Raw genomic sequence first — 17,897 nt, 5'->3', positions numbered from 1 at the left:
TAACGTAACAAGCCTATTGACAAAAGAGTAGAAAGTCGTCAGAATAAAATGAATAGAATAGAATGAAAAATCTATTTAATTACAAATAAAGTTTTTGTACTTCGTTACTTCCCACCACAACGCCATTTTATGGCGGGTGTACTGAGGTATCGTAGCAACTAGCTAACCCGCTCAATGCCATTTTTGTGTATACATATCTAACCACCTTCTCAACTTTTGAACTTAAGTCAAACCCCTGTGAGGTGCCTGCGTCCAGCGTCGGCTTCCGCTGTGAGAAGTTTGCGACTTGATCACCGGTCTGGTGACAGTGGCGTATAGCGGCCGCTCGTTTGCGATGGAGGCGACAAGTATGTTAATGACCTCCACGCTGGCTCGTTCCCCTCCACTCCCCTCGCTCGCCGCTTTCCCAGCGAGGCGCAGGCAGGCGGGCGGCCATTACGAGGCGGCGACAAGCGCTTTGCATCGCTGCGACTGTTCGCCATCAGGGTTCAAAAGTTCACCGCGTTCCCCCGAGGGCTACTGTGCTGCTGCAGATGCTGATAGTCTTCTCTTCCACGCACCCCCTCCCATCTCTCTCTCTCTCTCTCTCTCTCTCTTTCTCTCTCTCTGTTTACACTATTAATCTTTTACTCTCTCTCCCTCTCCCACTCTCTCTCTCTCTCTCTCTCTCTCCCTCTCCCTCTCCCTCTTACACGCACACACACACACACACACTCACGCATTCACACTGGCTGACAAGACGGGAGCTGCTTGAAAGGGGGATTTGGACGTATTTAACCAAAGGGTATCCATCACTCTCATCTCAGGCTCCCCCCACCCCACAACCGCTGTGCGGTGGTTGCATCCTCACTGTTTGTCTCACACAGCCCCGGTTCTCGTTTGCTTTGTTTTATTGTCGCGCTCGTTCTAATTACAACCGGCGCTAGCCTCTGGTGCGGCGCCACGGTCACACAGCGTTCGGTGGATGGGAAAAAAAAAGCGGCAGAGGGAAATTGTGCTGCAGTCCATCTGTAAGGCGGCGCACAGGCAGAATGCAAAGTGCGAAGTCCTAATCTCCCCCAGAGCTGTCAATGTCACAGACAAATAGCAAAACTATCAGATGCGGCGGGTTCATGCAGAGGTTAGCGTTCCCAGGTACCCTCCCGCGCGCTCTCTCCTCCTTTCTCTGCTGCCTTGCTAATGAGAATTTGATTTTGCCCTCCACTGGAATCCATTTCTGGAGATGAATTAAGTTGTGATGCCAAACCCAGGTTGCCTCACTGATTTCTTAGGGAAATAAATGGAGATGGGAGATCTGTGCTGGCCCGCTCTTGCACACACTTTACTGACTCCTAAAGCCTCTAGGATCCTTGTGTTTAATTGTTGCCCTAATGAGCACTTTAGGCTCATTAACATGCCCTTGTGGACTTATTGGAGGATGTTGACGACGTATTCCTCTCAACGCCGCCGGCCCGAGTCAGCGCCGCGTGTCTGAGCCAAGTGGGCCAGCGTGGCTGTGCCTTTGTTTTCTTTACTCACGTGTTTTTGACACAAAGTTAATGGAAGGGGATTAGAAAATTTCTTTTAGCACGCGGAACTGTATTGTTTAAGCTTGTAACAGGAAATACATTATTTATTTGAATAAAGAAGTGTTTATTTTTTAGCTTTAAACATTTTTTATCAAGACCCAACCCACTTGAAATGGCTTTTGCTCAAGAAATGCCAGATGACATGAACCCAGTTTAATGTATTTATTTTTTCAGAATTGTTTTAAAAATGTATTTGTTATAATCATGAGGCTTCGTGATTTTCACGTTTTATGGTGTAAACTATCAAAATAACATTCAAGCATAATTACAATTAATGAGGGGGGAAATCCTCAAATGATTGAAATAAAGACATTTTCAAATGAATAGATTTGAATTATTTTAATGAAATGTATTACATTTATATCTTGTTTCTTCAGTGACAATCACAAAAAATATTTTTAATTTAAATCAGTAAGAATATTTTCTTTTTTAGAACATTAATAATACAAATAATTACCTTTTAAACTGAAGCGTAAACATTTCATTTTAAGTTTTTACAATTGTTGTTTTATAAATACCAGGCATGTTTGAATTGGACATATAAAAAATAATCTTAACTAAATAGGAAAACGAAACATTAATGCTAAAATTAATGAACATTTGTTTCATAAGGGATACAGTCAAAGTTATTATTAAACTATTAATTACATTTATTTCTGAATAGAACCATCTGGAAAATTCAAATAATATCGATGCTGTATATCACTATTACATCGTTCTAATTTTAGGCACACCATTTTGAACAAAAGTTAAACATAGGAAGAGATTGTGAGTAAATATGAAATCAACATTTTCAATTCAATGGAATTATACAAATTTGAATTATTTTCTTGTCTTATGAAAATAATAAATTAATATTTCAACATTTTAATACAAGCAATATTTTATTACCAGTTCTATTAGTAGTTTGGAAAAACAATACTTTTGTTTAGCATATCTCTGTCATTGTAAATAATACTTGTTTAAAAAAATAACAATAGGATTGCTCAAGAACTCTAATAGGAAAATATATACCGAGTATTAGTACCATTTCAGTGAAAATAAAAGCAAGTAAAAATTGCAATAACTGTACATTTAGCGTGTTGGTTTTTACCAAAGTGTTTAACCTCCAGGCTGGCTTTGACGGCGCTGTGTCCCGTTTTTATCGCCCATCCGCCACCTCTCTTGTGGGCCCCGAATGCCTCCGTTGTTAGTATTTATATTCCTTTTTTCCCTCTGCTGTCCAAGCAGTTGAAAAGCGTCCCCTGCGATTAGAGGATCATTGTATCTGCACTTAAGCATTTGAATGGTGGTAGTAAATCTACAAAAGGGAAATTCAGGGTCACCGTCTGCGCCGCTTATGGTCGCCTAGGGGGAAGCCCGTGTCACATAGTAAATTTAGGCCCTTAGTGTGCTTCACGTGTGCAGTGTGCGCGTTGGAAGCGTCATCTCCAGTTATTCCATTGCTGAGATGAAGAACCTTCGTTCTTTGCAAGTTGCGTGAAAGTATGGAGCCCCAGACATGACATGGGGGAATAAAATTTAATTGTGGCAACAATATACAGTAGATATTACATATAAAAAATATACAAAGTAGATATTACAAAATACTAAATTATATATATATATATATATATATATATATATATATATATATATATTATAGCCATGAAACGGGTATAATGTGCAAAATCCTAATTTGTGGCCTCAAAATATTAAATTGTAGCCAAAGCATACTAATTTGTAGTGATGAAGTAGGTATCTGCAGAATACTAAATTGTGGGCATAAAATACTAAATTTGGGCTACAATATACTAATTTGTGGCCACAAAATAGGTGCACCAAATTTGTGGATTTAATATCATTCCCATTAATATCTTGGATGTCTGGGTAAGCAAATGAAGTGCACCTTCCTTAGAAACTGCAATACACAATGTTCTCTACCTTGCTGTTTAAGAGAAGATGTGCACCATTGGCTTATCCATTAAAATTGTTAATTTGTATTTAGTATAGGGCTGCACCATGTATTGCTTGAGCATTGTCATCGCGATGTGCGCATGCGCAATAGTCACATCAAAAGGTCCTGCGCTGTAGGAGGCAAAGGTAACTCAGGTACCCAACATGCACTGCATGCATCATGCCACCAATCCCAATCGTACTTTAAATAGTTTGACAGATAGCAAACCATTCTCCAAAAAAGAAGCATAACATTCTTAGTGTGTACATTTTTGGTCACAAATTTGTATTACATGCACAAATTATGCCACATTTTTGGTGACAAAGTTTTATATTGTGGCCACAAATGCGTATTTTGTGCGCATGTTTTATCACATTTTTATTTATTCTATTAATATTGAATTGATATTTTTTTCATGGCTCCAAATTAGTATTTTGTGTCCCCAAATTAGCATTTTGTGCCCATGCTATATCTATATTGTGGTCACAATGTCATTCCCCTCCTCATGTCATGTCTGCGGCGCTGTATGAAAGTGTTTTTATGATGATAAGAAATAAAACAAAAAAACTTCCTGCATTCAAAACTGGAACAGGAAGGAATTGCCCAATCATTTCTGCTTTGTCTTTGGGCCTCTGACAGCGTTTTACCTGCAGAGATTTGTGACCTAATCTGATTGACGTGCCCGATCAAAAAGCCCAGCATAAATTGCCGGCGCCATTAAAGCTGATTAGATGACGATGCAGGCATCTCCCGGGCCTGCTGTAATGCACCGCATGTTTTGTGTGCATTAGGAGCTTCTAAACACGCTCTCTGTATCGACGACTCCAGTTCTAATCGAATCAGGCCGAGGGAGGAGGCAAAGGGAGGACGCGGCGCCCTTAACCTCACTGCCTGTCGGTCTGCGGGCTCGCTCCAGGGATGCGTCGCAAAGGCCTCCCTTCCGTAATGAGGAAAAATGCGTCAATTTGGCCTGGGCCCGTGCGCAGATTGAGCGCCGGGCGGGTGAAGGTGCACCCAGTGAATCCTTTTTCCTAATCAAGGACGCCATCGGAAAGGCTCTGCGGTCGCTCGCTCCCTGGAATCAACAGCATTCCTCCCCGCAGCCCCCTCAGGGCCGGGCCGCCTCTCTCTGCCTTCTGTTTCACCTCATCAGCAAGGGTTCATGCGGGGGTCAGGTCCTGCAACCCCCCCGAAACACTGCATTCAATGCAATACCTCTCGCATCCAAGGACTAAGCACAGCAGAGAGGAAACATAATGTCTGACAACTTGATGCCTACCTGCGCTTTGTCACCTCCTGTGCTCATCCCACTAAGTGCATCAAGCTCGCTCACACAATACATGCCAAAGGCCTTCTTTTCATTAGATCCCAAGATCATAGCCAATTTGTTTGACAGCTGCCACATAAAATTTATGGTCAAATTTTGGAGTCAATCAGACAATTTCATGTTTTCCATAAAAACAAACCATTGAATATGAAGGCTGTAACGATACTCTAAAGTTGAGCCGATTTTTATCTCAATTTCTGATCCACGGTTGATGAAAAAAATAAATAATAATAATATAATAAATATTTTATGAATGAATTAGTATGATACTCTGATAGAATATATATTTATATTGTATTCATTTATAATATTTTGATTATATTTCTGTATATTAATATTAAGGTATTATATGTATACTGTAATGTATTCAGCTAGTAAATCAATTTGTCAGCGTAGACTGTGCCTATGTTTTCTGCTATGCCCCCATTGAACTAATTTTGAGATACTGTCTTGGAGGGTGCATTAACATGTTCGATGTGACTTGGCAGGTTTTTGAAGCACTTACGGTAAATAGTCCGAGTCTTGTCCAAAACGCTATATACATCTCTCTATTCTCAACTGGGTGGCTAAAATGGTCCCATAATGCTGACCAAAATGACCTTTGGAGGGTCTGCAATTTCAGGATTATTAGTCATACTAGTTTTGTTTGAGTGTTACTTAGTAATGTCCCTATTTTCAAAAGAAAAACACTTTATTTTTAACCACATTAAAGATATCCAGACTGTATTTCTGATTCTGACTAATTTAATGTTATATTAATTGAGAAAAAAAGCTTCTCTTTCAAAAATAAAGAAATTTCTAATTCACCTCAAACTGTTTAACATTAGTATGAACAGTCACAATCGTTGATACATCATTGACAAAGGATTTAAAAGAATGATAAATGCAAGGCTTGGAACAAATAAGTCAGTCCAATACAAGTCAAATAAGTGACAAAAAAAGGCAGCATTGCAAAAATTTTCATCATATTACGTAATACACATCAACATAGAGAACAATGACAGCTTTGAATTTCCATTTTTGGCTTCCTGCGGATGCAGCGAAACAGCCTTTCCAATGCGTGACCCCCTGCTGTGTGAACCACTATGCTCACACCACAGCATCCTCTTACCATTCCACATCAACCCATCTGAATCTCTGCTGCACTGGCTCGTCGTGGCGGGCATCAACGCTGCATTATGGCCTCCGTTAGATCTAATGCGCGGTATTAGCTGTGCTGGCCGAGCATTTCCTTCCATTCCTGATTGACTTTGAGCTCGACTGGAGTGGATTTTAATGAGAGAAGACATTAAGTCTCTCTGCTGCCGCCGCCGTCCGTCATCCATCAGCCTTCAGTCTTCTGAGCTCGTAACGTCACGCTGAGACGGTGTGAGTAACCAAATGAGAGATGTGCCAAACAGCTGGCCGCCCCCATACATTGTTGGCTAGACTTTGCTCAATGCTATATGTCTGTCTGTCTTTCTAGCTGCCTGCCTGTCTTTCTGTCTGTCTTTATATCTATGTATCCAACTCTAGTATCTGTCTAGTATCTCTACTGTATCACTATATATCTATTTCTCATATCTATATCTCTATAGCTGTATTTCTATATTTTAATGTCATTAACTTTGTACAGTGGGTGCCTTGAGATACGAGTCTTATTCATGAATGTAATGATAAAAGTAGCAATCTATAATATTGTGCTTTGTAAAAACAAACAGAATACAATGTGAAAAATTGATTTTTTTTTGCTTCCATTCAATGTACATTGTGCTGCTCGTGGTGCGTGCTCCTTCACCACCTGGGAGCAGTATAATACAGACATTAAAGACACACACAAAAAGTGTTTCACAACCGACTCTTTAAGATGCAATAATATTGTTAATTTTTTTTTGCAAAGGATGATGTCTATATGCCTGAGAATGTTCTTATATTGTCTGTATACATGTGTTGCTCCACCGTTTCTGTTCAAATATCTTTTTAACACCGCAACACTGATGCTATTTCTGAGCTCATCTCTGGCATTTTGCAAAGTTTGCTAGCATTAAGCTAGACAGACTTTACACAATGTGTATTTCTCTTTGTTTTCTGTTTAGTTTGACAGTTAACTTAACCAAAGTAGCAATAATCAGCGTGAAGCCTCTTTTTTTCAAGAATTGTTCACTATCTACCAAACTGCGGCTTGTCGTGAAGTGAGTTGAGTTGAATTCAAAGTGCTTGTTTGTCAAATTTTTGGTTGCAGTTCAAACCAAAAATTGTCCGAACCTTGGCTTGTATCTAAAAAAAAAAAATCTTAAATCGGATCACTCATATCTCAAGTCACCACTGTATCTCTATCTGGCTATCTCTACCTCTACATCTCCATATCTCTAGGTATCTTTCTCCCTTTCTCTATCTCTGTCAACATGAAGGGCAGGCTTCCCTTTATTTCTGCTGTTTGTGAGGCCTTTTGTTGCTACTCCACATCACCTCCATTTAGCAAACATGACACATCCGTCCGCCTGTCTCTGTGGCTAATTGCGCTACACTAAATAGTTTATGTGGGAAAGATCGATACGTTCCCATCAAATTAATGTCAATAGCGGAGCTGGGGATGGTGCTAATTAAACCTCAAAAGGGGATGAAAATGAAGTCGTGCTATTGGCCTGAATAATTGATCGGGCAATTTATGATTTTTATGAAAGAGTGCAGCCGTCTGCTCGCCGATTTTGATGAGGCCTTAATAACATGCATTAGATGGGAGGGATGGGTAAAATATGGCCCGCGGGCCATATATGGCCTGTTATGTTCTTTAATTCCGGCTCGCCGAACATTTACATTATCGAGAATCCTGTCATATTTTAATTTGTTGCATTCCTTTAGCTGTTTTTTCCTACATTTGGTTTTCTGATTATTTCTCCCGTTATGTAATGTGTCAAATATTATAAACGTTGAGCAGCTAGCGGTTAGCATCGGTTCATCTGTTATCTCCCACCTCTGCCAATGGGTCTGGGTGCCATCTTAGGGCATTACACAGAGAGCATCAAATATACTGTTAGGGGAGAATAGGTGAGTTTTTCAGAGAATAGTTTATCTTCTATGGAAAAGGCGAGTCGGTGATTTTGCGACTGGGGACTAGGCAAGGGTTTACTGTATAAATTAAAGCTCTTTTATTGTGAATGGTTGTTGGGCATGCTACCCCCTTGTGGAATAATGTAGAACAATCCCATTTTCTTGAGGTGGAATGAGGTCAGGTGACTAAGGACTCAGGAGTGTACTTTGCGCGTAAATGTGTGATGTTTATTGACTCAAGCATGTTGCACCTACTTCGACATTAGCCGGGCTCGACCTCTTGAGACGAATGAAGAGCGAAGAAGCAGACGGATGAGGGGATTAGAAGGCGGGCTGCCGGCGGATAGATGAGGTGGGGGTGCGTAATGGCCGCTGTTTGTTATGATGGACTGAATCGGGTTCTTTGACAAAGCTGCCCCTTCTTGCACCTCTGTATTTATAGTGTCCGTGCTCGGTTCATCCACAAAGGCGGTATAGTGATACGTTAACACGTGTGATGTGCTCATCTGTCAGAATCTTACACACGGAATGCAGGAGACATTACGGAGACTCCAGCAAGCAAGAAAGTTTCCTCTGCATTTCATGCAGGCACACGTCACACGCTACTTCCTGTTAACCCGGGTTTTCTGGCCTTATTTGAGGCAGAGGTGGTACGAATCTGACCATTTGTAAGCATCTGTCTGCCACGCCCCCAAATGACTCAAACAAATACTTTTTCTGTGAAGTATTTACATGTATTTTATTGTTATTTAACATTTTCTTCAATCATATTTCCCTAAAATACTAAATAAAAATACAGGAAGCCCGTTCAGCGCTGGTATTCATTTAAATAATAACAAAAGTTCATTGTGTATACAGTTAAATGTGACCCTATTAAATGGTAGTGAAACACATTTCATTTAACTATTTCACAGCCAGATGCAGAACATTTCAGGCTGCTATTTTTCATTTAATAAAATGTTCTCATGCGCTCCTTGTAGTTCAGTTCCTTCTGGTCTAGACCATTAATGGCCACTTTGCAGCAGATGTCATGAATCTATTGCAAAGGGGTGTCTTTACCTTAGAAAGCAAAAAAAATTATTTTTTTATTATTGTGATACATATTGTGAGGATTGGTGTATGCTCTATTTGTATGTGTTTCAGCTCCGTTTATGATAAGGAAGCAGTTGTCTGAATGTTTTTAATTACCGCAGCAGCGATGCTAATTTCCGTTAGCCTATAATGTTCAGCATTCTATGTTATCATTAAGTTAGGGGACATTATTTGGATTCGATTATGTGGTTTGGTTGAACATTTTGGTATCTAAATAGGCCATTTTTGATACTCTTTTGTCTTGTGTATCTGTTTGACATTAAACTAAAACTGGGTGTGACAGATTGAAGCAAGCATGCTCTTATTTTGAGAACTGTTTTCCGACTTGCACACAGCACGTTCAGAGAATGGGGTGTTTTTTATGAATTTTATGAAACGTCAGATGTGCTTGGTTACAAAACAAACAATATTTCCCTATTTGAAAATCCGCTAAGTGCATTTAGAAAGAAAATCCACCATTCTTTTCTTTGTGTTGGTGTTTATCCGCAGCGCTTTTCTTCTTCAACGGCTTTAAGAGCGATTTCCGACTGTTTTTGATACAGCGTTGTGCTGTCAGTGTGCTGTAACATCACAAATGCAGTTAAAAATGACACTGGCCAGTTAACGATTTCCACGGCCTGTAATTTGATGGAGGCCGCCACCTCCACATTTTTCTACACGAAAACCCTGTGTTAAACCTTGGCTGGCTTCCTGCTGAGTGAACACCAGGTGACAGATGATTGTGGAGGAAGAAGAACTTTGTTTTTAGACACGAGGAAACGACACATCACAACGTGACCCCTGAGGCCCACCATGGGTCAGTTTCACCATTTTTCCACCTCAACAGCTGAAGGCTAAAAAAGACACCAATGTACATATTTTCCCCCCACAGCTTCAATGCTAACGTGAACAAATACTTATTAGCGTTTTTGTCAAACAGTCATGGATGTAAACATCACATTGAAGATGTGACTTTGCAAATGAAACGGGTTGCGTTATTGGTGCAGCGTGAACAGATGAATGGCTGCAGAGTTCAGCAGCACTGTAAATGTATTGATCCCACTTCCCCAAAGCCTTGCGGCCATGTATTTGATCCATAGTGTGGAGGGCTACATCCCCATGATGACTCGCCTCGGGAATAAAGATCATCCTGGAAAAAAAAACGGTGCTGAAGCTATCGCAAGATTAATTAAAAGCTGCAAGCAGTGATGCATGGGCCCGTTTTGGGTGATTCCTTGAAATAATCATCAAACCTTGACACACTCTCTGGTCATACTTGATGGCATAGGCAAAAAAAGCTGTGTCAAACCAAAACTTGTTGAAGTTCGGGCAGGAGTCCTTGAGACTTTTTCCTGCGTCCTGTCATGATTGGGATGTCCACCCAATTTCGTGTTGTTAGATGAAACTGGTGTCGGGGGCTGAATTTATTTGAGTTCCACGTTATATGGCGAATTATCAAACTTCGCTTCCAAGCTCAACCACATTAGATGGCTGGCGTAGACATCTGTCTTGTATACCTGCTTCTGATTGGGACTCATTTTGGGTGAATTCCCTAGGAGGAGTTCATTGAAGTGGACCTGGACTTCGCTCCAAACTGGTGCTTCAAAACAAAATGTCTGACTTCCTGTTGAATTTCAGGCATCGGTCTTTGAGACATTTTTATGTATCTTGTTATGGTAAACATGTCACCAAGTGTAATGTTGATCGATGAAATTGCCGTCAGGTAGGGTTGGTCATGTTCGGGACCCCTAAAATAAATAGATTTCTACCGGGATACATGTGCTTGCAAATGTTTTTTATTTATTTATTTTTCATATTAGAGCAATAAACAGGAATTCCAAGAGGGCCTGCGCATCACCCTGGTGCTCAAGCTCTAATGATATTAAGGGTCATAAAAGGAAACAATGACTTGTAAGTCTTATCACTGAATGGATCATATTTTATATTTTCTGCATGTGTTCAGTCTTTGAGGACATTCCCCTCACAGCAGCTCAAGACCTCGGCAACATCCTGAAGCAGGGCTTCTTGGAAAAGAAACGACGAGGTACGAATAACGGAGGCCCTCTTATTATAGCAGCAGAGGTGGTGGACTCGAGTCACATATCTTGACTTGAGTCAGACTCAAGCCCCCAATTTTAGAACTTGAGACTTGCTTGACTAAAACATACTGTACAATATGAAATACTTGACTAAAAAAATATATTTTTTATTTTTGGCTGCTTGGTCATGCAGAATGGAAGCTCTGGATATCTTTTTATACAGGAACAGTTTTTCCATGCAACAGGGAAGTTTGACATTTATTGGAATATACAGTCAGACAGAACAAGGTTTGAAAGGGGACAGACTGAGAGAAAAGAGGGAACAGAAGAAAAAAAAAATGACAGACATGGCACGACAGGGGTCATGAGCCAGGCAGTGTTACCATGAACGCCAACTTGACTTTGACTTTGTATTCACAAGACTCGACTTGACTTAGACTCTTACCTGTGGCAGTTAACTTATCCTAACAGGAAATTTGAAATGTGTGGTGCACTTCTCCCTCTAGATCACAGCTTCTTTGGGTCAGAGTGGCAGAAGAGATGGTGTGTTCTCAACAATTCCATCTTCTTCTACTTTGGCAGTGACAAAGGTTGTTTGGCAAACACACAAGATTCACATGAGCAAAACAGGTTGGCGTCCTTCATTGAACGCGTCTTCCCCTGCAGATAAACAACAGAAAGGCTCGTTTTATATCAACGACTACAGTGTTCAGCTCAACAACAACCTGAGGAAAGACTCCAAAAGGAATGCCTGCTTTGAGCTGTATGCTCCCGGACAGAGGACGTTTCAGGTCGGTAATACATGAGAACTGATTCTAATGTAAAGAAATTGATTTGATTCACTTAGTTCATGCAAAAAAAAAAAAAACACTTGAAAAAGATGACCTAAACATGCATCCTTGTTTTGACAACATATATATTTAAGCAAGTAAGTGAATGCAAAATATTTTTTTCCATAAAAACACATTGGCAGGCTATCAGGAGCACACCAAAGCAACAGATGGTGTAGCCACAGAAGGCCTTGTAACCAATCAGAAGCCTGAAGAAAGTCCTTTCTAGAAAAGCCCTAAAAAGGGTGAATGTGAAGAAAGGGGCAACTGTAATCCTTTTTCTTTTTAATAATCCCTGAATGGAGTCAAGTCTAAAGTCTATTTTCACCTAAAATTCATGTGAGTGAATGCAAGGCCCAAAAGATCTTCGTAATCATGAACCCACTGACTATTTACAAAATGTGTCTTTGACTGAAACCGCAGATTGCATTGATAGTTCGGTTTGGGAGGGGAATATTCTGGTGCAATTATGTCCATGAATTGGGCCCTTTCCTTCCAGTTCACTGCTGGCAGTCCTCAGGAAGCTCGAGAATGGGTGAACTACATCAGTTTTGTGCTGCGAGGTATGTGCTTTTATGGACACACAATTGTACTGTTTGATTCATCCACATTATTGATGAAAGAGTTTATTGCACAGGAAGAATTTTTTTATTTTGGGGATTTAAAATTTTTTTTTTTGCTCTCATAGCTCAAAGTGTATCCATGATGGTGTGCACTGCTTTTACAAACAACATGGCTGTGAAGAGCGAGGGGCCACTTTATAAAAGCACAGTCAGTGTTGCAAATTTAGTGACTTGTCTGACCCTCAATCGACTATTTTTGAAAAACATCCACTCGAGAGTTTAAATCCCACTAGAAAACAGATAACATGAATGCAATTTCTTTCAGATTATTTTGCATTTGACAAGGAAGGAGTGGCAAATATAGGACTGAGAAAATGGGAAGAAAACTTGTTTTATTTATTTGGTGTCCGGAGAAATAAAACAGATTGCAGAAGGGATTAAGAAACAAAGAGCAAAACTAGGTTGTCATGCATTGTCATATGCTTTTTCTGTAAGAAAAGGGGAAAAAAATTGATGGAAATTGGATTTTCATCAAAAAATCTGGGATTTTACTTCAAAGCTATCTCACACACACACACACACACACACCGACACACACAGACACACACACGCACACAAAAGCCGTAATCTCACCACAAAAATGAAACAAAAGCACCTAACTTGCATGTCACTCTGCGTCTCTTGTACATTATGTAGAAACCTCCCACCCCCTATTCCCCTCCTACTGAATTCCATCTTACAGGAAATTGATTTGTAGCTGTTCTGGTTATCCTCCTGTGACATTGATTTCTACCCGGACCTGATACCTCGTGTTGCAGCGGCCCCCGTCCCCTGCAATGAGGCCGCTCGTCCATCTAGAGCAAGCGGGGGGCGGCCGTGCCCTCGTATACGCTAAAACCGGCTCGGGCCGGGCCCGGCCGTTTACAGGAAGTAACGGAGACTGAGCAGTTTGTCTTGCTTCCTTTTTTTTCTTTTCTTTTTTTTTTGGGATGACAAAAAGCAGCCTGATGACGGATGGGTCTCCTCAACGCGGAAGGCTGCACTCCATCTTCAGCAGTTTCTTTTCTCTTAGTGATAGCAGATCAGATCAGACCAAATGTTTCTACTCGTAGAACCATATTAAAACCATGTTTGATACCAGTAGAACCGTGTTTAGTATCTGTAGAAGCATATTAGTACCCTTAGACCATATTGGGTACATGTTAAGTACCAGTACAACCATATTGTTAGTGTAGAACCATGTCGGAACATATTTTTTTTTGTAACTGTAGAACCATATCAGAACCATATTTTTAGTACTCATAGAATTAGGTTAGAACCATACTTTTAATACCCATCAAACCATTACAAACATATTTTTAGTCCCCACAGAACCTTATTAGAACCATCTTTTTAGTACCTAGAGAACCATGTTACAATCATATTTTTTGTATACATATAACCATATTAGAACCATATATTTTAAAACCCATAGAACCATAGAACCACATTTAAGTACAAATTGAGCCAAGTTACAACCAGATTTTAAGTAACAGAAGAAACATTAAAACCACATTTTTAGTATCCATTGAACCATGTGAGAACCACATTTTTGGTAATTTTAGAGCTATATTAAAGCAATATTTTAGTACCTATAAAACCATATAAAAATCACATCTTTAGTATCCATTGAACCATGTGAGAACGGGTGGAACGGTGGTCGACTGGTGAGCACATCTGCCTCACAGTTCTGAGGACTGGGGCTCAAATCTCGGGACCGCCAGTGTGGAGGTTGCATGTTCCCCCTCTGCCTGCGTGGTTTTTCTCCGGGTACTCCGGTTTCTTCCCACAACGGCAAAACATAAGTTGTAGGTTGATTGAAGACTCCAAATTTCCCGTAAGTGTGAATGTGAGTGCGGATGGTTGTTTGTTTATATCTGCCCTGCGATTGGCTGACGACCGGTTCAGGGTGTACCCCGTCTCTCGCCCGAAGATAGCTGGGATAGGCTCCAGCACACCCGCGACCCGAGTGAGGATAAGCGGTACGGAAAATGGATGGATGGATGTGAGAACCGCATTTTTGGTAACCTTAGAGCTATATTAAAGCAATATTTTTAGTACCATAAACCATATTTCTAGCGCCCATAGAATACACGTTAAAACCATGTGTTTAGAGCCTGTAGAACCATATTAACCATTCTCTGTTTAGACCAGAACCACAGGTGGCTTTTTTCTTTTAAGATTTGGAGATTAGGGAAGAGAACATCTCATAGGGAATACTTAAACAATGCATTTTTCAGTTGATGGATTAAAATTAGTGAAAATTTGAGACTTTTTGGTTCTGTGCTTGATAGATCTGTGTTTGCAATGACAAACTAATCAGAGCAATATGAAGCCTGAAATCCAAACACAGGCTCTTTTTGTGAGCATTCTTCTATCATCTCTGTCGCAGATCTTAGCTCCAACACCATTCCTTTCGACGAGGACGAGGAGGATGATGACGGCGACGACGGTGACGAGACAACCTACGACGACATTGAAAGGCCCTCAGGCCTGCCCTGGCCTGCGGCTGCTGTCGCCGCCCGGGCCTCTCACAGTAGCGTGGGAAGGCGGGAGGAAGACAGAGAGGACGACGTCAGTGACATTTATGAGGTTCTGCCAGGTATGGAGTCCAAACTCAGAAGTTGCATTTTGTAGGGTGCACGATGGGCGAGTGGGTACGACAGCTCCTTCGGCAGGGAACCCTTTTTAACCAATTAAAATCCTGAAAAACATCCTTCCTAGAAAAGGCATGACAATGGAGAATGTGTAGAAAGGGGGAATCACAGCTGTGGAATAACAGTCAAGTGGATTTTTAAATCCCTGAAGTCTAATGTCATTTTTCACCCAAAATGCAATTTGTGTGTGTGCCTGATTGAAAAGCTGAAAAACAAAATTGTTTCCATAGGAAATAATGTCAAATGAATTCATTTTTGAATGCTTGTTTGTTTATATGTGCCCTGTGATTGGCTGGCAAACAGTCCAGGGTGTACCCGACATATCGCCCAAAGTCCAGCTCACCCGCGACCGTAACGAGGATAAGCAGCATAGAAAATGGACGGGTACATGAATGGATAATTCCTTTGTGTTATGGCACATCCAATTAGCTGATGTTGCTCAGCAACAAATAGCCTCACATTTTGATCCACAAAGTAGAGTTTTTGATCAAGTTGCCTAGCAACAGAAATTTAGTAGAAGTAATGAAGGCCCGCCTGGGAGCTTAAAATAGTGTTGGAGCTCTTCATGTCATGTCTGGGATAAATTTGGGAGATTTGATGGAGAACGTTCCTGTGAGTCCGAGGCGATGGCGCACGCGCCTATGTGTCCGGGAGAAGAAGGACAAAAGGCGCGATCTGATCTTCTCAGGGCCATCGTTCATCACTGCGCCTATTAAATAAGATACATCAAGATTCAGTTTCACTCCGTGAGTACATTACCTTTGCCAAAATCTGTGCTGAGAGGCTGATCAGTCTTGGTGTGTCACGCCGCCGTTCAAAGCCATCTGGGAGGAGGTACAGGGCCTGACCACAGATGGCGGATCGGATGACGGCCTCTTTCGTTCACATTCTCACCCCGTCACTTATCAATCACTGGGCACCGCACTTTGCTCTCTTGCAGCCTGCACGCGCTCATTACTTTCTCTTCAATTCGTATTTATGTCTGTTTTCATGCGGCACGATTGCAAAGACTAATGAAAGCGGCTGGGCTTTGAAACTCAAGAGTTTACCTTCGCAAACAACCACACATTGTCCTCAATTGTTGGCTTTGTCCTTGCTCATTTTCTGCAGATCTTTAACACCTATTCAGGCAAGGAACCGTAGAACCATGTCAGAACCATAGATTGAGTGCACGTAAAGCCATAGTTTTAGTACCCATAGAACCATATTTATACTACCGTAGAACCATATTTTTAGTACCCATAGAACCATATTCATAGTAGCCATATAATCATGTTAGAACCATATTTTTATACACATGTAAACATAGAATCATACTTTTACTACCCATAGACCATATTTTGATACTTGTAGGACCATATTAGAACCATCTTTTTGTATCTGTAGAACCATGTTACAACCATATTTTTATGTACCCGTAGAACTGTATTCAAACCATATTTTTATACTTGTAGGACCATATTAGAACCATATGTTTAGAACCTGGAAAACCTTATTTTAGTTCCAATAGAACCATGTTAGAAACACTTTTATTCAAACCAAATTATTAATACCCATAGAACCGTGTTAGAAAAGTATATTTTAATACCTGTTGAACGCTATTAGAATAGTATGTTTTAGTACCTAAAGTACCATGTTAGAACTATATTTTTAATTCCTTTCAACTAAATTGGATATATTTTTTGTATATATACATATATATATATTTTTTTGTACCAGTAGAAACCTCATTTCTAGTACCCATGCAACCACATTTTTAACACTGTTGAACCATATATTTAGAACCTATAGAACCCTGTTAGTACTATGTTTTTAATACGCATATTGGAACGATACTTTTAGTGCATATAGAACCATATGAGTTATGGTCTTTTTGGACCAGAACAGCTAAATCACACTGCTGACTCAGCAATGGGAAACCACCCTCCCCTCTGAAAAAAAATCAAACATGTGGCACAATTGGACAGAAGGACTTGTGTCAATCATTGGCATTGTGTGACAATGTGGCGTGTGTGTGTTTGTGTGTGTGCGCCCTCCTCTTCCTGGAAGCATGGGTGCAGATTGCTGGCAGCAGTATAGTGTTGCTTGGCGCTGGCGTGGCTGTCATCCTGCGAGTGTTGACGATGGATGTCCAGGACCAACGACGGTATCAATGTGTCCTGGCTCAGCCCGCGGGGTGCGCCACGCCCCCCCCTGCGCCTCCTAGACCAATGAGGCGCAGCGACTTCCTATTCCTCGTATTGATTGTCACGTGGGAGGGCAGTCTGCTGTGAGAATGACTATCATCTTGTGTCCCGCATTTTTATGAATCTCACATTAACTCCAGGTCCATTTTATTTTTTTTAACGGCTCTTTTATTGTCTTCTTCAATGGATGCACATCAGCAAATGTTAGCATTGAGCTGCATCACCTTATGCTCCTTTTTAATGCCAATGTAAAATGCTGCTCTTCAATACAAATTGTCAATACTCTTGTTCGTTTGCTATTACACATTTGAAATGCCATAATTGAATACACAGAAATATATATTTCAAAGTAAATGTAAGAGTATGTTCGAAAGGATCCATAAATACTATTGATCTTTTATATTCCCCTAAATTAGATACTGATTCTTATTTTCGCTTGTCTATTGTTGTGGCACTGTGGTATAGAGCTGTTGCTGTTAAGGTAACTAAAATATTGGCTTTTATTTTTTTAGAGTACATCATTGGATTATGTACCTATCGGTGAGCATATGTATAAATGTATTTGGACTAAAACAATCTGACCTTAATCGAATCCAGATTTACTTCTGGAGCACATTTTAAAACAACATGTTGGCCAATGTGCTCTACAAA

At 40.6% G+C, this 17,897-nt stretch overlaps 1 protein-coding gene across 1 annotated transcript in view; it reads left to right on the top strand.

The window, feature by feature from the left end:
- skap1 (src kinase associated phosphoprotein 1) overlaps window positions 1–17,897 on the top strand; it is a 45,795-nt gene that overhangs the window by 12,152 nt on the left and 15,746 nt on the right. The window contains exons 5-9 of the mRNA XM_061664095.1: window positions 10,896–10,976; window positions 11,478–11,561; window positions 11,638–11,762; window positions 12,301–12,364; window positions 14,796–15,005. Coding sequence (XP_061520079.1) covers window positions 10,896–10,976; window positions 11,478–11,561; window positions 11,638–11,762; window positions 12,301–12,364; window positions 14,796–15,005 — 564 coding nt within the window. The remainder of the gene's footprint in view (window positions 1–10,895; window positions 10,977–11,477; window positions 11,562–11,637; window positions 11,763–12,300; window positions 12,365–14,795; window positions 15,006–17,897) is intronic.

Source organism: Phycodurus eques, chromosome 19 (assembly GCF_024500275.1).
Source record: "Phycodurus eques isolate BA_2022a chromosome 19, UOR_Pequ_1.1, whole genome shotgun sequence".
Lineage (NCBI taxonomy): Eukaryota > Metazoa > Chordata > Actinopteri > Syngnathiformes > Syngnathidae > Phycodurus > Phycodurus eques.
This window is presented reverse-complemented; position numbering and strand designations above follow the sequence as displayed.